At 24.2% G+C, this 18059-nt stretch overlaps 2 protein-coding genes across 2 annotated transcripts; both read left to right on the forward strand.

Moving 5' to 3' along the window:
- Positions 1–1204: 1204 nt before the first annotated feature.
- Positions 1205–3702, forward strand: LOC124930591. Its single transcript, XM_047470923.1, has 4 exons — positions 1205–1220; positions 2137–2652; positions 2717–2961; positions 3052–3702. The coding sequence occupies exons 1-4, from the start codon at positions 1205–1207 to the stop codon at positions 3700–3702; spliced, it is 1428 nt and encodes a 475-aa protein (XP_047326879.1).
- Positions 3703–12110: 8408 nt separating this feature from the next.
- Positions 12111–14358, forward strand: LOC124928770 (protein BRASSINAZOLE-RESISTANT 1-like). The gene is made up of 2 exons (XM_047469018.1): positions 12111–12537; positions 13436–14358. Exons 1-2 carry the CDS (start codon positions 12259–12261, stop codon positions 14186–14188), a joined length of 1032 nt encoding a protein of 343 aa, XP_047324974.1. The 5' UTR covers positions 12111–12258; the 3' UTR covers positions 14189–14358.
- Positions 14359–18059: the final 3701 nt, after the last annotated feature.

Consider the following 18059-nt stretch of genomic DNA (forward strand, 5'->3'; position numbering starts at 1 on the left):
TAGAGTAGACGCCTCATCTCGGCCGTTCATCTAATTAGACGCAATCTGCATTAGACGCCCCCATCTAACATTAGACGTTTTTCATATAATCGGTCTAACTACGCGTATTAATTTTGCACCTGGTGAGATTCGAACCCAGGTCACCTGTATGACAGGTGGACATGCTTACCACTACACCACTTAAGATGTTAATATCTAAATATATATTTATATATTTGATATGACTAACAATTATTGAACTTAGTTTTATCAATTTATTATCAAAAACTATTTCATCAATCATCAAATCAAAATTGTTAATTTATTTTAAATCAATTAAAAATCTCAACCCAACATATACAAACATAAACTCTTCATTCAAACATCTCGACCTTCTTTCAATTTCCCATTTTTGCAAAAAATTACTAATTTCTCAAAAATCTATCTTAACCTAATTATAAATACTCATTTATACATTTTTTTGGAAAAACAACTTAGCATCATTTCATTAAAAAGTCCAAAAGTGGGTGAAGTGGTCAAAATTAAAGATAGACAGTCCCTAACTTTGATTAAAGGATGACAAACAACGATCCTAGTGTTATGATCAGTGTTAACTATTATAGAGAGTATATGGTTAACAGTTTTCAACTTTCAAATCGATGTTAATCCTATGAGGGATTAAGATCTGTTTCTATTATTCACAAATCTTTGCAAGCTCTTGAACGGATTCAAGTGCGAAACTGCTTGCTAGATTTGAAGCGTCAGGAAAACGAATGCAAGGAGTATAAAGGATATAACACACGGAGTTTTATTGATGTTCAGAGATAAAACTATTGGATTTTAGATTTAAATATATATATGTAGAACATATTATTAGATTAAAGTCATGGGCTTAATGATTATGAAATGAATAATTGTAGATACCCGTTTAGTATTTGTTTATTTGGTGACGTGACAAAACAAGTATTAATAATATGGTGGGCCTTCTTATATTGTGGGCTTTAACAATATATGGGCTTCAACTAGGGTTAGGTCCCTGAGACAAGTATTATTTAAGAAACAGGAGAGAGAGATTCAAAGAAGAACTCTCACGCCTTCTCTCTCTCAACTCTCCTCTGTTTTCTTGTCCTTTGATTTCCCCCGTCAATATCAGAGGAGAACGAATAATACTTAGTCTTGGAAGACCTAGCCGTTCCTTTCAAGAACAGATCAATCCGGATCTACAATGGGATCATCTTCAGGTATGTTTCCGCTGCGTTATAATTATAGTCTATATTCATGATTAGGATAATGATAAACATTCTATCAGTTGGTATCAAAGCTATCCTATTTATGAATCGATAATTTTTATAATGATCGTATTTGAATCTGGATAGGTTCATTTATTTATTTATTTATTTTTTTAATTAATAATAAATAAAATATATTATTTTATTTTTATTATCATTACTATTAAACTACAAGATAAATTAAGGAAATAATATTCTCTATTAAGAAAATAAAATAAATAAAGAAGTGATAATATAATATTTTTTATTATTATTGAATAAATAAGAAATTGATAATATAATATTTTTTTATTATCATTAAATAAATAAGGAATTGATAATATAGTATTTATTTTTATCATCATTAATAAAGAATTTATATTATAATAAATAATATTAACGGCTAAGAAATGAATTATTAGAATCTGTTTTATTAAATTAGATAATAATATTAATAATCTAATATTTATTCAATTTAAATAAAATAATTTCATCTTTAGATGTCACCAAAGTGACTTCTATTTCGTAATTGTTTTATTTAAATTCTTAAGGATGATTATATATTTTTTATTTCATGCGTTTATTGATTAACCCAAAGATTGATCAATACTTGGCAGAAATATAAACATACTCGTGGTAATAAATTTGTGACAGTTATAAAGTTTTCATATGGATTATACTTTTATCTAAAGATAAATTTATTAGTTTTACATAATTTATTGTCAAGATTTTATTATTGCAACAAGAGTACCGCTTTTACAATTAAAATTATTATCCAAAGATTTGGTTTTAATGTTGTGTTTGGTATCTTGCGATGGGGTTAACCATAATTTGTTTATTATTTAAATATTTGTAATAATGTGAGTGTTTATATTTTTTTTAACTTCAGGATTTGGTTCTATGATATCTGCTAACTATTCAGTCCCCATTTTATCGGGGGACAACTTTAAGAACTGGAAAGAATCCATTTTGATTCATTTGGGCTGTATGGATCTGGACTTAGCATTAAGGATAGACCAACATGCTCCTCTTACGGATGTAAGCACTACTGATCAAAGGCAGATGTTTGAGAAGTGGGAAAGGTCTAATCGTTTAAGTCTGATGATCATAAAGAAAAGCATTCCAGAAATATTTCGGGGTACGATATCTGATGATATCACTAAGGCTGAAGAATTTCTCATCGAGATAGAAAAACGCTTTACTAAAAGCGATAAGGCGAAAATGAGTACTTTTCTTAAGTCACTCATTACCATGAGGTATCTCGGGAAGGTGAACATAAATGAGTACATCCTTAATATGTCCAATGTCATTTCAAAAACTGAGAGTACTCAAGTTAGACCTTTCAGAGGACATGTTAGTCATATTGGTCCTGCTCTTACTTCCTGCTCAATACGATCAGTTCAAAGTTAGTTATAACTGTCAAAAGGAGAAATGGACTCTTAATGAACTCATTTCTCACTGTGTTGAAGAGGAAGAAAGAATGAAGCACAAAAGGACTGAGGAGATACATATGATTGAAACCTCGAAATATGTCGACGACAATAAAAGAAAGTTTAAGGCCGTGAAGATTGAGACTGCTAAGGCTCCAGTCCCAGCTCCTCAGGCTCGTCCTATGGAGAAATCTTGCTTCTTTTGCAAGAAAACTGGACATGAAAAGAAGGATTGTGCGAGCTATCACAATTGGTGTGTGAAGAAAGGTACTATTCTTACTTTGGTTTGTTCTGAAGTTAATCTAGCTTCAATGCCTCGAAACACTTGGTGGTTAGACTCTGGTTCAACTACTAACATCAGTGTTTCAATGTAGGGTTGCCTAAGCCACCGAAGCCCAATTGATGCTGAAAGACACATTTACTTTGGAAATGGGGAATCGGTCGAAGTGGAAGCAATTGGCAATTTTAAATTGTTGCTAAGTACTGAGCATTTTCTTGAATTAAAAGACACTTTTATTATACCGTCATTTAGACAGAATTTGGTTTCTATTTCTTATTTGGACAAATTCGGTTATTATTGTTCGTTTGGAAACAATGAAGTTACATTGTCTTTGAATTCAAATTTGGTTGGTTTTAGTACTTTTATGTTGAATGACAATTTATACATGCTTGACACTTTAACTTCATATCATGAAACCCTAAATGTGCAAACGAGAGGTACTAAGCGAAAATTAAATAATTCAAGTTTATTATGGCACAAACGTTTAGGTCATATTTCGAAAGATCGAGTTGAAAGACTCATTAAGGATGGAGTCCTTGATTCCATAGATTTTTCGGATATTGAGGTTTGTGTTAACTGCATTAAAGGTAAACAGACCAAAGTGAAGAGGACATGTGCTTATCGAGCTACAGAAGTCTTAGAGTTGATACATACAGACATTTGTGGGCCATTTTCCACACCTTCGTGGAATGGTCAACAATTATTCTTGATATGGCTATCTTTACCTCATAAGGGAAAAATCTGAGGTAATGGACATGTTCAAAGCATTTAAGGTTGAAGTTGTAAATCAACTCAACAAACGCATTAAGATCATCAGATCTGACCGTGGAGGTGAATATTACGGTAGAAATGATGGATCATAAATCAAGCATAAATCTCAATCACACTTTCATTGTTTCACAAGTTTCTTATACTTGTAACAAACAAGTAAATCAATCATCGACCTTTAATTGATCTCTTATCCCTCGGCAAACCAATCAATTTCAATCATCCCAATTCCAATGTTACCTCACGATTCTTTGTTACCTGACACAAATCTCAATCACACTCTTATCCTAATTAGCAAACAAATATTATTGGCCTCGCGATATCCCTCGTCAAATCAACCATCAATTTCAATCATCTCAATTCCAATGCTACCTCACGATCCTCTATTCGAACTTTTGAATCGAGAGTGAAAGATGATCACTTTAACTATTAGACCATTTATGATTGATGGGTTTTATTTATAATTTTGTGTAAGCATATTATTATATATATATATTATTATATATATATATATATATTATATATATATATATATTTTATAGAATTAAAAATAACATTATACTCTTTTTATTAATAAACTAAAACTATATTTTCAATGTAAGTATAAAAAATATTATTTATCCGTTAAATGCTTAGACAAATAATTAAAAAAAATAATTTATTTTTATTTAAAATATTGCAAATTAAGTTTTAAATAGATTGTTATATATATAATATATAATTTTTAAAAATAATCCATATATATAATATAATAATATAAAAATAATTAATATAAATAGAATTATTGATATATATATATATATATATATATATATATATATATATATATATATATATATATATATATATATATTAAAAAAATTATAGAGCAGTTATTATGTTAATATAATTAACTTAATTTTTTATTTTTAGAATTAATTAATTCTTGACTTGTTAATATTTCATTTATTAGTTAAAGATAGAAATAAAAAATAAATAAAATTTTTTATATAATTTTAAACAATGGTATAGAATTATTTATATATATATATATATATATATATATATATAAATAAATAAATAAAAAACTCATTTATATATATATATATATATATATAAATGAGCTTTTTATTTATTTATACTTTTACGACTCACTCACTTAGTCGGTATATACTAATAAAAATAATAAAAGTTACTATAAAAAATTAGTTCATTTAGCCTCTTTTGCCTCTTTTAGTTAACCATTATTAATTTTTATTTTATTTATATATTTATTAATTAAATATTAATATATTTTCTCTCTCACCTTTTTATTAATTAAATCAGTTAAATTTATTTTATTTCTAAATTTTTTATTATTTTTATATTAGTTTTTTTTTCATTTTATTCTTTTTTCTGATTAGTTTTTATTTTCATAATTCTTAAATTCACATTTTTGATAAAAATTTTAACAATTTATTTATGAGTTTTGTGTTTCACTGTAGTATTTTTTTTGAGGATTTTTTTCTTATTTATTTTAATATGAACAAAAATATAATTAATAGTTTTTTATTTAATTTTTGATTTATGACTTATAATAGTAATAAGAAACATTGTTTTCTGTCTTATTTGATTATTAATCTTTTATTATTTGATGAATGAGTTGTTATTATTATTCAATTTTTTATTATTAATTTATTTATTTTTGTGTTGAAGAATTTTTATTTTTAAAAGGATAAGTCATTATTATATTCAACCAACCATTGGGATCAAACAATTTTAAAATAATTAATAATCAATATTAATATAAGAAAAAATATTAAATAAAGAAGAAATATAAAATTAAAATAATTAATGATTAATGCTCTTATATATATTTATATATATATATAAAAGAATAAGAAATATAAAAATTAAAATAATTAATAATGAATACTTTATTTATATATATATATATATTAAAATAATCAATAATAAATAATTATATATAAATAATATTTTTTTTTTATAAAAAAAAGTAAAAGTAGAAGGTTCATTCATTAATAAAAAAGAATGAGAGAAAAAATATATTATTTAATTAATAAATATATAAATTAAAAAATAAAAATTAATTATAGTTTATTAAAAAATGCTAAATGAGACAATTTTTGATATTACATATATTTTAATAAACTTTTATAATAAACTAGTTGTACAAATATATATACGTATAAGTGAGTTTTATTCTAAATAAATTCTATTAATTAATTCTTATTATTCTAATATAATTAAGATTATGATGATACATTTTTATTTATTAATTAGAAAGAAAAAGGAAGGAAAGAATATAAAAAAAGTTATTCATTTTTTTTATTCAAAATGACGTACTATTACTCTCACGTTAAGATACAAATTAACCACGTGTTTCGAACTAATAACTAAAAATCCAATTTTAAGCATATATATATATATAAAAAAAAAAAGCACCCTAATGCCCTGAACTTAGCCTCCTGGACTCCCTCGGATAAATAAACTCACAACGGATCCCTTTTAACCTGTTGGGCTTTGTCTGATCTCAGGCTGGGGCTTTATCTAGGGTCTGGCCCACCTAAAAAATATAAATAAAATCAGTCCACATGAAATAAAACTGATTTTAATTCTTTTTGTAATTTAGAAATACATATTTTATATATATATATATATATATTTTTATATAACATAGATATTTTAGAACCCAAAGTATAAAAATATTTTTTTAAAATTATTAACTCAAAATTTGTAGAAACTGAAACAAATTAAGTAGGTTAAAATGGGTGTAAGTTGAATTGTCAGTTAGGAGATCACTATACATGAACTTTGTTTGATAATTTAAGTATGATTATTATATAATTGAATTTAGGAAGTTAGAACTATTATTGTAATTTGAGAGAACTATTATATTAAGAATGATATTTTTATACTCTTTTGTGAGAACGATTATTCTAATTTGAGACAGCTACTATATTAAGAATGATATTTTTATACTCTTTTGTGAGAATTTGTTTATGTGTATATCAAGTTTAAATTTTACATTATTCAAAAACAAAAATCTATCAACAAATTAAAAAAATATAAAATTAAGAGTCCAAAATTATATGAGAAATAACTGAGAGAGAATTAGGAAGGAATTACGTTGTTAACAAATTTTCTTTCTATTATCTCTTTCCTCCACCTTAATTCTTTTTTCATTACTCGATGTGATGACACGTCATTTCTTCACTATTTTCTCTTTCAAATTTCTTAACCAAATTTATTAACATAAATACAAGGATTTACATGCCTAAATATAAAAAATGCTAATACATGAAGAGTTAATTAATCAAGCCTAAACAAACCCCTTAAGAAAAAAAAGTAAACTCACGATTTTAAAAGTTTATACTGATTGTTTTATTTTTAACCCTATATAATGGCAAATTAAAACCTTACCAAATCTTGTCCCAACTCATGAATTAACTTCAACATGGTCATGTCTTACGGATGGTTTTCCAAAATAATCTTATTCAACTCCTAAATTAACTTAGTTTGTTCCTTCATTCTTAAATTAACCTAGTTTACTGTTCAATTCAGTTTTTTATTATATTTAAAATTCATTACATATATATAAATATATATATTTAAATTATTATTTTTATAAATTTGATATGTTTAAATTATTATTTGTATAAACTAAATTATTTATATTTTGATATATATTTTAAATTTTATTTTTATAAATTTGATTATTTATATTTTCATATATAATTTAAATTATTATTTTTTTTATAATTTTATTATTTATATTTTAATATATATATATATATATTTACATTTCAATTATTATTTATATAGTGTAATAAATATTTCTTTAAATATTAATAAATATTAATAAATTTAAAATATTTTAACCATAACAATATAATAATTAACTATTGATTAAAACGATTAAAATCATTATTTATATAAATTATTGACGATTTTGCTTAGAACAGCGTTGGCTACGTCTCGTATGACCTTTTTGGCCACACCTCCACAAATGAGGGTCCTTCGTGGATTATCCATTTCAGTTCAAATACGCTGACTTTGACTTCGTTAATAATCTATTTCTTGTTTAAAGGAATATTTATTACACTATATAAATAATAATTGAAATGTAAATATATATATATATATATATATATATAAAGATATAAATAATAAAATTTATAAAAAAAAAAATAAACAAATTTAAATTATATATGAAAATATAAATAATCAAATTTATAAAAATAAAATTTAAAATATATATCAAAATATAAATAATTTAGTTCATACAAATAATAATTTAAATATATTAAATTTATAAAAATAATAGTTTATATATATATATATATATATATATATATATATATAAAATGACTTTTAAATTTAATAAATAAAAAAACTGAATTTGAACAGTAAACTAGGTTAGTTTGAGAATAAATAAACAAATTAGGTTAATTTGGAAAGTTGAACAAAAAATAAGGTTACTTTAGAAAATACCCCATGTCCTATCTTCGACATGTACAAGTAAAAGTAAAAAAAAAAAAGTTTAGAGTCTCATTTTCATTTACAACGTTTTAAATTAAAATTGGAATATACTAAATTATTATATTTAAATAATAATAATAAATTAAAAATAAAAATAAAAATCTTTGAATAAGAGTCGTAAGGTTTTCACTACCCGAAAAGATGTAAATCATAAATTCCATTGGTGGTGAATCGACTATCATCAGATAAAGATATATTCCTAATAAATTTTTCTTAATATAATTAATAATAATTATATATATGTATATATATATTATAACATGATAAGATATGCTAGCAAAGATATGGTTGTCATGTCCATGTTTATGTCCTGGAAATCTCATTATTATCTAATGTGAAGATCATCCATCTTGTTATATTTGTAACACTTGAATTGTTAAGAAGATAACTTATAGGCTAAAAACCAACCTAAAGAATAGAAGAATGAGAAGAAAACAATCATGAGAGATTGTGATGATTAAATTTTCTGATCTGTCAATATAGTTAATTGGATGTGGCCCATTTCATGATATGGTGCATGCATACAGTCACAGACAACCTCCACCCTCTCACCCTTTGGCTTGTTTTCTTGGCCAATAGCCACCATTCTTTTATTTTTCATATCATCTATTCTAATTCTTAATAAGATATTTATTCCCTTTTATTTAATTTAAAAAAAATGTTTGTTTTATTTGAATATTAAACCGGTCCCGAAATTAGAGTGAGAGTGGAATTGAACCTAATGTATAAAAAACAATTTAGAGAGAGTGTGGTAAGAGTCGGTTTAAAAGACCAAAATGTCACGAGTTCGATTTAATCAGGAATCGCTTTAAGTTTTAAGCGGGGACCATGATTGTGGGGTGTCATGCTAGTTTTAAAAAAAAAATAATGTAAGAAAATTTTCTAAAAAATATATACATAATCCGCCTCTAATTGGATGTCATCGAATAGGTCTAATTATGTTTTCTTTTGTATTTCATTATTATTTGTTAATAGTTTCTTGTTGTTATTGTAGACTAATTAATTTAGACTTATTTTTGCTATAACTTCAATTGTATTTGATTTTATTTCTGTACGAATTTGTGAAAGAATAACAATATCTCAGTTCCTTTTATAAAAACCTTGATCAATTTGGGCATTTTATTACCATCAGTTTCAATTTTTATTAAAAATGTCAAATTAGTGATAGACCATCTTTAAAATTAGTTGATTTATTTAAAAAAATGATAAAAATTTGAAATGACCCTAAACCCTAAATACAAAAAATGCTTGAAGATCTTGGCTAAATGTTGGATTTCAAAATATAGCATCTAATTAATAATTTTTTTGAAATCCGACATATTTTGGATCTCCCTTGTGCTGTCATCTTCTCGGCTCAACGATTATTTCCATTTTATTTTTATTTTTATTTTCATTTACAATATGAAAAAAATTAAATAATTGTTGTTTCCAAACTCATTATAACCATAGTATAATTGGCTTTAACAATATTTTCAAATAACTTAAATATATTGTTTATGAAGAATGTATCAATTCAGGTACTCGGTTGATAAGCTTGTTTGGTGTAAGTTTAGGTTAAATAATTGTTCATAACATAAATATTTTAATAATAATATTTGTATGTAAACAAAAATATATTTTAACTTTTTTTTTAATTTAAAAAAATTAAAGGTTATTATCCATATTTCAAATTATGGTGTTTTTAATAGAATCGAAACTCGGGATCTTCAAAAATCTTAGGACACAGTGGATTAAATATATTTTTAACTAAAATAGTTTATATATATAAATAGTCTAACTTAAATATCTATATTTATTTAAAATAAATAAGAAAAAGTGAATACAAGTGTTTGGGATGAAACATGCAAACACACGTCTCTGTGTTCGGCTAACTATCTAAATATATAAATAAAAGTCAAAAACAAGAATTTTCAGACCAGAACCGTCACCCTATATTTAAAATGTTTATCTTTTCAACAAAAGGAGATTATTTTAAAAAAATAATTCAAATCTTCTTGAAAGGAAATGACATCACTCTTATCTTCGGGGTGAAATAGAGTAAGCCGAACAAACCAATCAAATGGTATAGGAAAAATCTTAAAAAAAATATTATAAGCAACAATAAATTTTGTCCTTGATGCTCCAAATTAAGTTCCAAATATGTGTAATATCTCGATCATAAGTTAAAGAATCAACCCGCTTACCTTTCAATAAAAAAAAATAAAAGTAAAAAATGACCAGCAAACATCAAATAAAAAACCAAGTAACAATTAAAAAAAAAAACAAATAAACACAATGTTTTTTCTATATAAGCAAATATTCTTATATTCCTTTTACTTTGTATTTTTTATATATTCTAAATTTATAACATTACTTAAAAAAAAAAATTCTAAAGTCCATTTATACTATTAACATTTTAAATTTCAAATAACAAACAAATACATAACTAATAAATTTAAGAAAGTGGCGTTAAAGAATTAAACCGCATATCTTTCAACAACAAATAACAAAATAACAAGTAAATACGCAATTTACTCTTCCATTAACAAATTCGTTTTATATAATTTTATATTTTTTTTTTATCAATTCATAAATCTAAAATATTACTAAAAAAAATTAAAGGTCTTAAATTTGATTTATACTAATAATGTCTTAAATTTAAAATAACTAACAAAAAATAACTAATAAATTTAATAGTATCCTTAAAGAATCATACTGCATACCTTAGACCATCTCCAACTGATCAGCAAAATCCATCGCATACTTATTTTTATCCTCCAACCGAACAGCAAACCAAAACCCAAAATGCGTTCCTTCATTTTCTCTCTCCAAAAACCCCATATATGCGTTTATACGTTATACTGTTCATGAACGCATAATTTAATCAAATTTTTGTAACAGGTCCTTCAAGTTTATTAACATTTTAATTTTATACTTCAAGTCTATTAACATTTTAATTTTGATATTTAACTTTCTATATTATTTATTCAGTCCTTTAACTTTAATTTAAATACATTTTTAATTTTATTTTTATATAAAATTAAGAAATACAAAATACATTACAGTTTATCATATATAATTTTTTTTTAATTTGTGTATTATAAATTTTGAATTTTTAATAAATTTTTATAATTAATTTATAATTAAATTTAAAATAATGGGGATGATATTAAAAAATTGTGATATAATTTATAAAATTATAAAATATATGGAGTGATATTAAAAAGTTATAAAAGTTGATATAAAAATTATATTATAAGAATATTCTTTTAGGTTTGAGAATGAGTTTTTCGGTTGGAGAAGAATTACGGTTTAATGTGATATTTACACCAAAAATAACAAGTAAACACGCATTTTCTTCCTCCACTAACAAATATTCTTATATTCCTTTTACATTTAATTTTGTATTTTATTTATTTATTCATAAATCTATACCTACAAAATAACAAATAAAGAACTAATTAATAAATTTAAGAAAATATCAATTAAAGTATCAAAGCATACCTTACAATAATTTTTTTTTCTTTAAAATAACATATAAAGAATTAATAAATTTTAGTGAGTATTGTAAAGAATTAAACCTCTTATCATAATAAAAAAAAATTAACAATATTAGTTTATTAAATAAAAAATTGTGGGGTGTAATGATTGTCTTACTTTATTAAAAAATTTAAAAAAAATTGTATTTTTTTTTATTAGTTTATAATTTAAAAAAAAAACTATTAATAATGAAAACATATAAATGAAATGGGTATAAAAACAAGTAGTAAATAAACAAACTCCTAGTCAGTCAGATCTGTCTGTCTGAAAAACTTAATGTGGGACCCACACCAACACACTCTCACTTATATTATTTATTTCTTTTCTCACATTTATTATGATTACATTTTCAATTTCTCTCTCTATAAAGAAAAGAGAAAAAAAAGAAAAAGACTTGTGCACTTCCCACGCAGGGGAGGCAAACTCCTCGTGAGTGTCTCCATTTTCAATCAGTTTTATAAATACCCACTTGATCAAATAATCAAATCAAATCATGGATGACACCGAGATGATTTGGGAAGACGGATCGTCGGAGGCGGTTGCCGGCGGCGGCGGCGGAGGAGGGGGAAGAAGAAAGCCGTCGTGGAGAGAAAGAGAGAATAATAAGAGAAGAGAAAGGAGAAGAAGAGCTATAGCTGCAAAGATATATTCTGGTCTTAGAGCTCAAGCTAATTTCAATCTTCCTAAACATTGTGATAATAATGAAGTTCTTAAAGCTCTTTGTAAACAAGCTGGTTGGATTGTTGAATCTGATGGCACAACTTATAGACAGGTAAGGTTTCTTCATCTCTTTCTTCTTATTTCAACCTAGATCTACAGATCTCATCAATTTTTAACTATTTTCATTATTTGATTTTGAATTCTTGGAAAGAAGAAAATCAAATTATTATTTTTAACAGATTAATAGCTTCTTTGTTTGATCTGGGTTAAACACCTTATTTAATAATATATTCTTAAAAAATTCTAAGAAACCCATATCAAACTAGCTTTTAAATAGATTTGGAATTAAAAAAAAAATTAAGTTTATTATTGTTAGTGGGTCTTAATCGGTGTCAATTTTTTTTTTTTAATAATTGTTGATATTTTTTTTGGTTAGTTGTTTTTTAAAAATATTAATATATAATAATTAGATATTTTTTTACTTAATTGAGTAATATAATTAATGAGAAAAATAAAATAATGTTTAGGATAGTTGAATTTGATTATAGGCACTTGTTAGAGTATTAAAAGTGATTGATTTGAATTATGTAAGTTAAATAAAATTGAGTTTTAATAAATTTTTTTATTAATTTAATAAAAATATTTAATTAATGATTTAAATGAAGTAAAATATTAAGAGGGTGTTCATTTTTATTTTATTTTAATAAACTTGATTTATTGAAGAAATGTTTATGGGTGTGAGTATTTTTATTTTATTTTTAAATAGAAGATATTTTTAGTATATTAGTTAATTAATTAAAATAATGATAGTCAATTAAATTTTGTTTTTGTTTGATTATGGTTGAATGATGATGAGATATTTTGATTATTTTATATACTATATAATTTTTATTTTTATTTCAATTTTACCAAAATCATGATAAGAAAAAGGATAATTTTCAGGGTTTGCAATAATTTTTTTTTTTTTTTCACTTTAACCAAAAACATGATAAGAAAAGGATAATTTTCAGGGTTGCAAACCACCACCACCGGCGATTGAAATGGGAGGATATTCAGCAAACATGACACCATCATCATCCCAATTTCCAAGTCCACATTCATCATCATTTCCAAGTCCAATTCCATCATACCAACCAAGTCCATCATCATCATCTTTCCCAAGTCCATCTCGTCAAGATCCAAACCCACAACCACCACCACAATCATCCACCACCACCATGTTCGCCTTCCTCCGCAACTCAATTCCATCATCTCTCCCCCCACTTCGCATCTCAAACAGTTGTCCCGTTACACCACCACCATCATCTCCAACTCACCGACAACAACAACAAACCAGACAAAAACTACTCGATTGGGATTCAATCGCCAAACAATCATTTAACTACCCATTCTCTGCCGTTTCTGCCCCCGCAAGTCCTACTCGTTGTCGCCGGTTCTTCACTCCGGCAACCATTATTCCAGAATGCGATGAATCTGATACATCTACTGTTGAATCAGGACAATGGATGAGTTTTCAGAGTTTTGGACAGGTGGGTATGGTTCCTAATTCACCTACTTTTAATCTCATCAGGCCTGCTCATGTTGTTCCTACACAACCCATTTTTCCGGCGACGGCGGCGACGGCGGTTGTGGATAAGGGTAAAGGGATTGAATTTGAGTTTGAGGGTATTACTGTGAAGGCGCCATGGGAAGGGGAAAAGATTCATGATGTTGGAATGGATGATTTGGAGCTCACTTTGGGAAATGGGAAAGGCAGAATTTAATTCAGTACAGGGTTTTTAATTTTTATAAATAAATTATTATTTTTATTATTATTATTATTATTTTGGCCTGAATTGTTGAATGCTTTTGGTATAAAGCTGATGGATTTAAAAAAAAAGTTTGGTAACTTGTTACTTTATATAAATAAATATATTATAGAGTTTGTTTAGATGATGATGATGATTTGTTTTTATCACATGTAGATATTATTATTATTTTTATTTTTGGGACTTAGGAGCTTTCAATATTTTATTATTTTTAGTATTTTGTTTATTTTTATTTGGTATAAGATATTGTGAGAGAAATAAATGAAAATAAAATTTTATATTATGTTATAGACAAAAATTTATCAACATTATTTTCAGAAATATGATTGGTTTTGATTTTTGACCTTAAGCTAGTACATTGTAATGATGGAGTGTTGTTTGATACTTTAACCTGTATTTATTTTTAAAATATTGAGTTTTTTTTTTTTAATATTGAAAGAAAGAAAAAGAATTATTTGAATTAAAAATAGTCATATTTTATTATTTTTCAAGTATGAGTTTTAATGTTTTAGTTGGTGATTATAAAATATGTAAATAAGGTCTTAAAATTTTGTTAATTTTAAATATTGAAGTCATTTTTTATTTAATTTTTTCCGTCATGACATTTTACTTCAAAAAAAAACTTTTTCATTGTAACATTTTATCACTTAAAATTTTTGTTTTTTGAATTATAGGATTTTTTTATTTATTAATATTATGATTATTTTTGTGTGACTATAACATCCTCTAGATATGTTTTTTTATTTAAATCAAAATAACCTTATATTTTTATTTTTTATTTTTATTAAAACTGTTAGTTAGATATTATTATAATTGTGTTGATTATAACCTTTTATTTTTGTCAGGTAGCTCTTATCACTTTGGGAAATGGGATAAGTTAATTGTCATTTGAGAATTTATAATTAAACATTTTTATTGCTCATTTAATTCGGAAAATATTTGGCTATTGTAATTTGTGAATGATAAATGGTTTGAGTAAATGATTTGACTTTATTTTTGTAGTTTTTTTAAATATTAAATTATTTTTATCATTTTTTTAATTATCAAATTATGTAATTCATTAATTAAAATAATAAAATAATTTTATTTTATTTTTATAAATTAAAATTTTAAATATAAAAAATATTATATTAACTAGTTACAAATTCAGATAAGTTAATTTCTTTTTATAAAACATGATTTCTTTCTTTATAAAAAACCATTTAATAACCTACTTAAATTAATTATAAATATATTAAAAAATAATATTGTGTCTTTCATATATCTTTAACATAAAAATAAAATTCCCAAAATTAACCAAAAGAATGATAATAAAATAATTATAAAAAAATAGGATAGAGCATGAATATGAATAGTAAGTTCACTCAAATCATGAGCCCACTCATTATTATCCTTACTTTTTTTTTAATTAAATTATTAACTAAATTATATTATTTATTTATTTTAAATACTTATTTTTTATTATATATTTTTACTTGTTTTTATTGTAAATAATTTATTTCTTCATTATTAAAAAAGAAAAAATAATTAAAAAATAACACTTAAATGATTATAAAAAACAAGGTACTATAAGGTCAATTTAAGGGTTATTTGACAGTTTTTGGGATTTATTTAATATTTTATCTTTCAATCTCGTCCATTTAAAAATAGAATTATCATTAAATTTTTAAAAACTATTTTTTTATTAAAAATATAATAAAATGAGAGAGATAAGATTATGTTGAATTTTGTTTGGCTGAAAGCATGTAGATGAGCAGTTAGAGCATGCTTTGCTGTCTTGATGGATTATTACTTAAACCTTATCCGACAACCTCTCGTACTACCTTCTCTATATTCCATTTTGTATCTTTACAATCAGACAAATAACATTATTATTAACACAACCAAAACCCCTATTATACATGCTGTTTAACCCAAAAAAAAAAAAAGAATTATTATGAACATTTCGAAAACGACCTTTTATTTAATATATAAACGGTAACTCTTAATTGGTATTAATACCCTAAAAGAGGAATTATATACAAAGAGAACTTACAAAGGTATGGTAGCTTATCGATTCTTCATCAAAAGGTAATATTGTCGAAGTCTAACATTGATAAATATGGTTATTGGATATGTTTTTGATAGTATTTTGATGCTGAAATATATAAATAATTTTGGGATTAACTATCTACTTTAATGTTTAACCATGATTGTTTTCTAGCACTTAGTTAAACATTCAAATCATATCTCTCAAGCTAAGAAACGACAATAATATTTGCGCTCAAGAGATGAGCTTATTAAATTGCAGAAAATATTGACGCTCCACCTGCATTAATGTTTTCTATCTTAGACGTTTTATGTGATAATCGAACTCGTATTTTTGTTCAAATAAAAACAAATTGAGCTGCAATTATCTCATTTAATTAACAATTTAATAGGTTTAGTCAATTACGGGGACTTCAAGATATGACTTAAAAGTTGAAATTAAAGACATTATTGATATTAGGATATAATGACTTCAAAATATCTCAATCCATGTTTAAGTGTACCACATTGATTAAACCTATTCAAAACTATATTGGTTGAATATTTTCTTTTTTGAATTAAAAATAATAATAAAATCCTCACATGTATGCAAAGAAGCACAACCAGCTCATTGTTTAGGTCAAACCACTTAGACTAGCCCAACAGATTTCAAAATCTAACACAAAATCAAACACCTATTTTAATTAATCTTAAGGCACATTTAGTATAGATCTAACCAAAAAAAAATATTTCTTTTCTCAATCTCACGAAGAATATCGATTATTCAGTCTTAAACTCCTAATTTCAGGGTTTCTTTCAAATCAGTTACTTTAGGGTCGTTGTTTGTCATCTTTTAATTAAAGATAGAGACGGTATAATTTGATTCTGACTATTTCTTCAACTTTTAGGCTTTTTAATGAAGTAACTTTAAACTGTTTTTTTTTTTAAATTATTATTTATATATAATTAAGTATAATTATTAAAAAAAATATTTATAATTAAGTATAAAAGTAATAATTAAAAATTAATCTTGGAAAAATAAAAAAAAATAAATAAGATCTTGTTCATCTTTAAAAAAAAAAAAATTTATATCTTTTAAGTTATGAACCATTATTAAATTGTTTATCATAAATTATGTTTTATCTTAATTTAAAGACCGACTCAAATAATATAATCACAAGTTGTCCATAATCATTATTTAATCGCAAATTGTCCTTACTCATTATTTAGTAGTATTTTTTCATGAGTTTTTCATAATCAATAATACATTGACGAAATAAATTAAAAACAAAATATAATTTAGAGTAAAAATAATATAATTTAACACTAAAAATAATTGTCTAAAATATAATAAATCAAATATAATTTTTAGCATTTGTAATTTATTTATTTCACAATTTGTTCAACAGTGTTTCTCCTAGTAATAAATTTATATATTTTGTCCTTTTGATTTATTAATTCTATGAGTTATTATATTCAAAATATAATATATCATATATTTTATTATTTAATTTATTTATTCTCACTTATATTATTCTAAAAAATATATCAACTAAATAGAAAAATAAACCATTTTGAATTATGTTTGGTCGAGTTGCTGCAAATTTTAGTTACCTCCTTAAAATTATATTCATTTCAAATTAAGTAATGCATGTAAATTCTAAGACAAGATCATAGTTCAAAATTTCAAAAAAAACAACAATTTGATTTGACACATACATTAGACATTAATAAAATCATCTCAATTTAAGTGAAAAAAAAGTAATATCTAAGTTGGAAAGAATACCATTATAAATAACCCCTTTTCAAATAAAATACC

Source organism: Impatiens glandulifera, chromosome 3, assembly GCF_907164915.1.
Source record: "Impatiens glandulifera chromosome 3, dImpGla2.1, whole genome shotgun sequence".
In the NCBI taxonomy this organism is placed as follows: Eukaryota; Viridiplantae; Streptophyta; class Magnoliopsida; order Ericales; family Balsaminaceae; genus Impatiens; species Impatiens glandulifera.

Excerpts from the sequence above, each read along its gene's own strand:
- LOC124928770 (XM_047469018.1), top strand. The coding sequence starts at position 12,259 with ATGGATGACACCGAGATGATTTGGGAAGACGGATCGTCGGAGGCGGTT. Across the intron at positions 12,538-13,435 it reads ATGGCACAACTTATAGACAG|GGTTGCAAACCACCACCACC; the intron begins GTAAGGTTTCTT and ends GATAATTTTCAG.
- LOC124930591 (XM_047470923.1), top strand. Across the intron at positions 2,653-2,716 it reads CTCAATACGATCAGTTCAAA|AGGAAGAAAGAATGAAGCAC; the intron begins GTTAGTTATAAC and ends ACTGTGTTGAAG. Across the intron at positions 2,962-3,051 it reads AAGGTACTATTCTTACTTTG|GGTTGCCTAAGCCACCGAAG; the intron begins GTTTGTTCTGAA and ends GTTTCAATGTAG.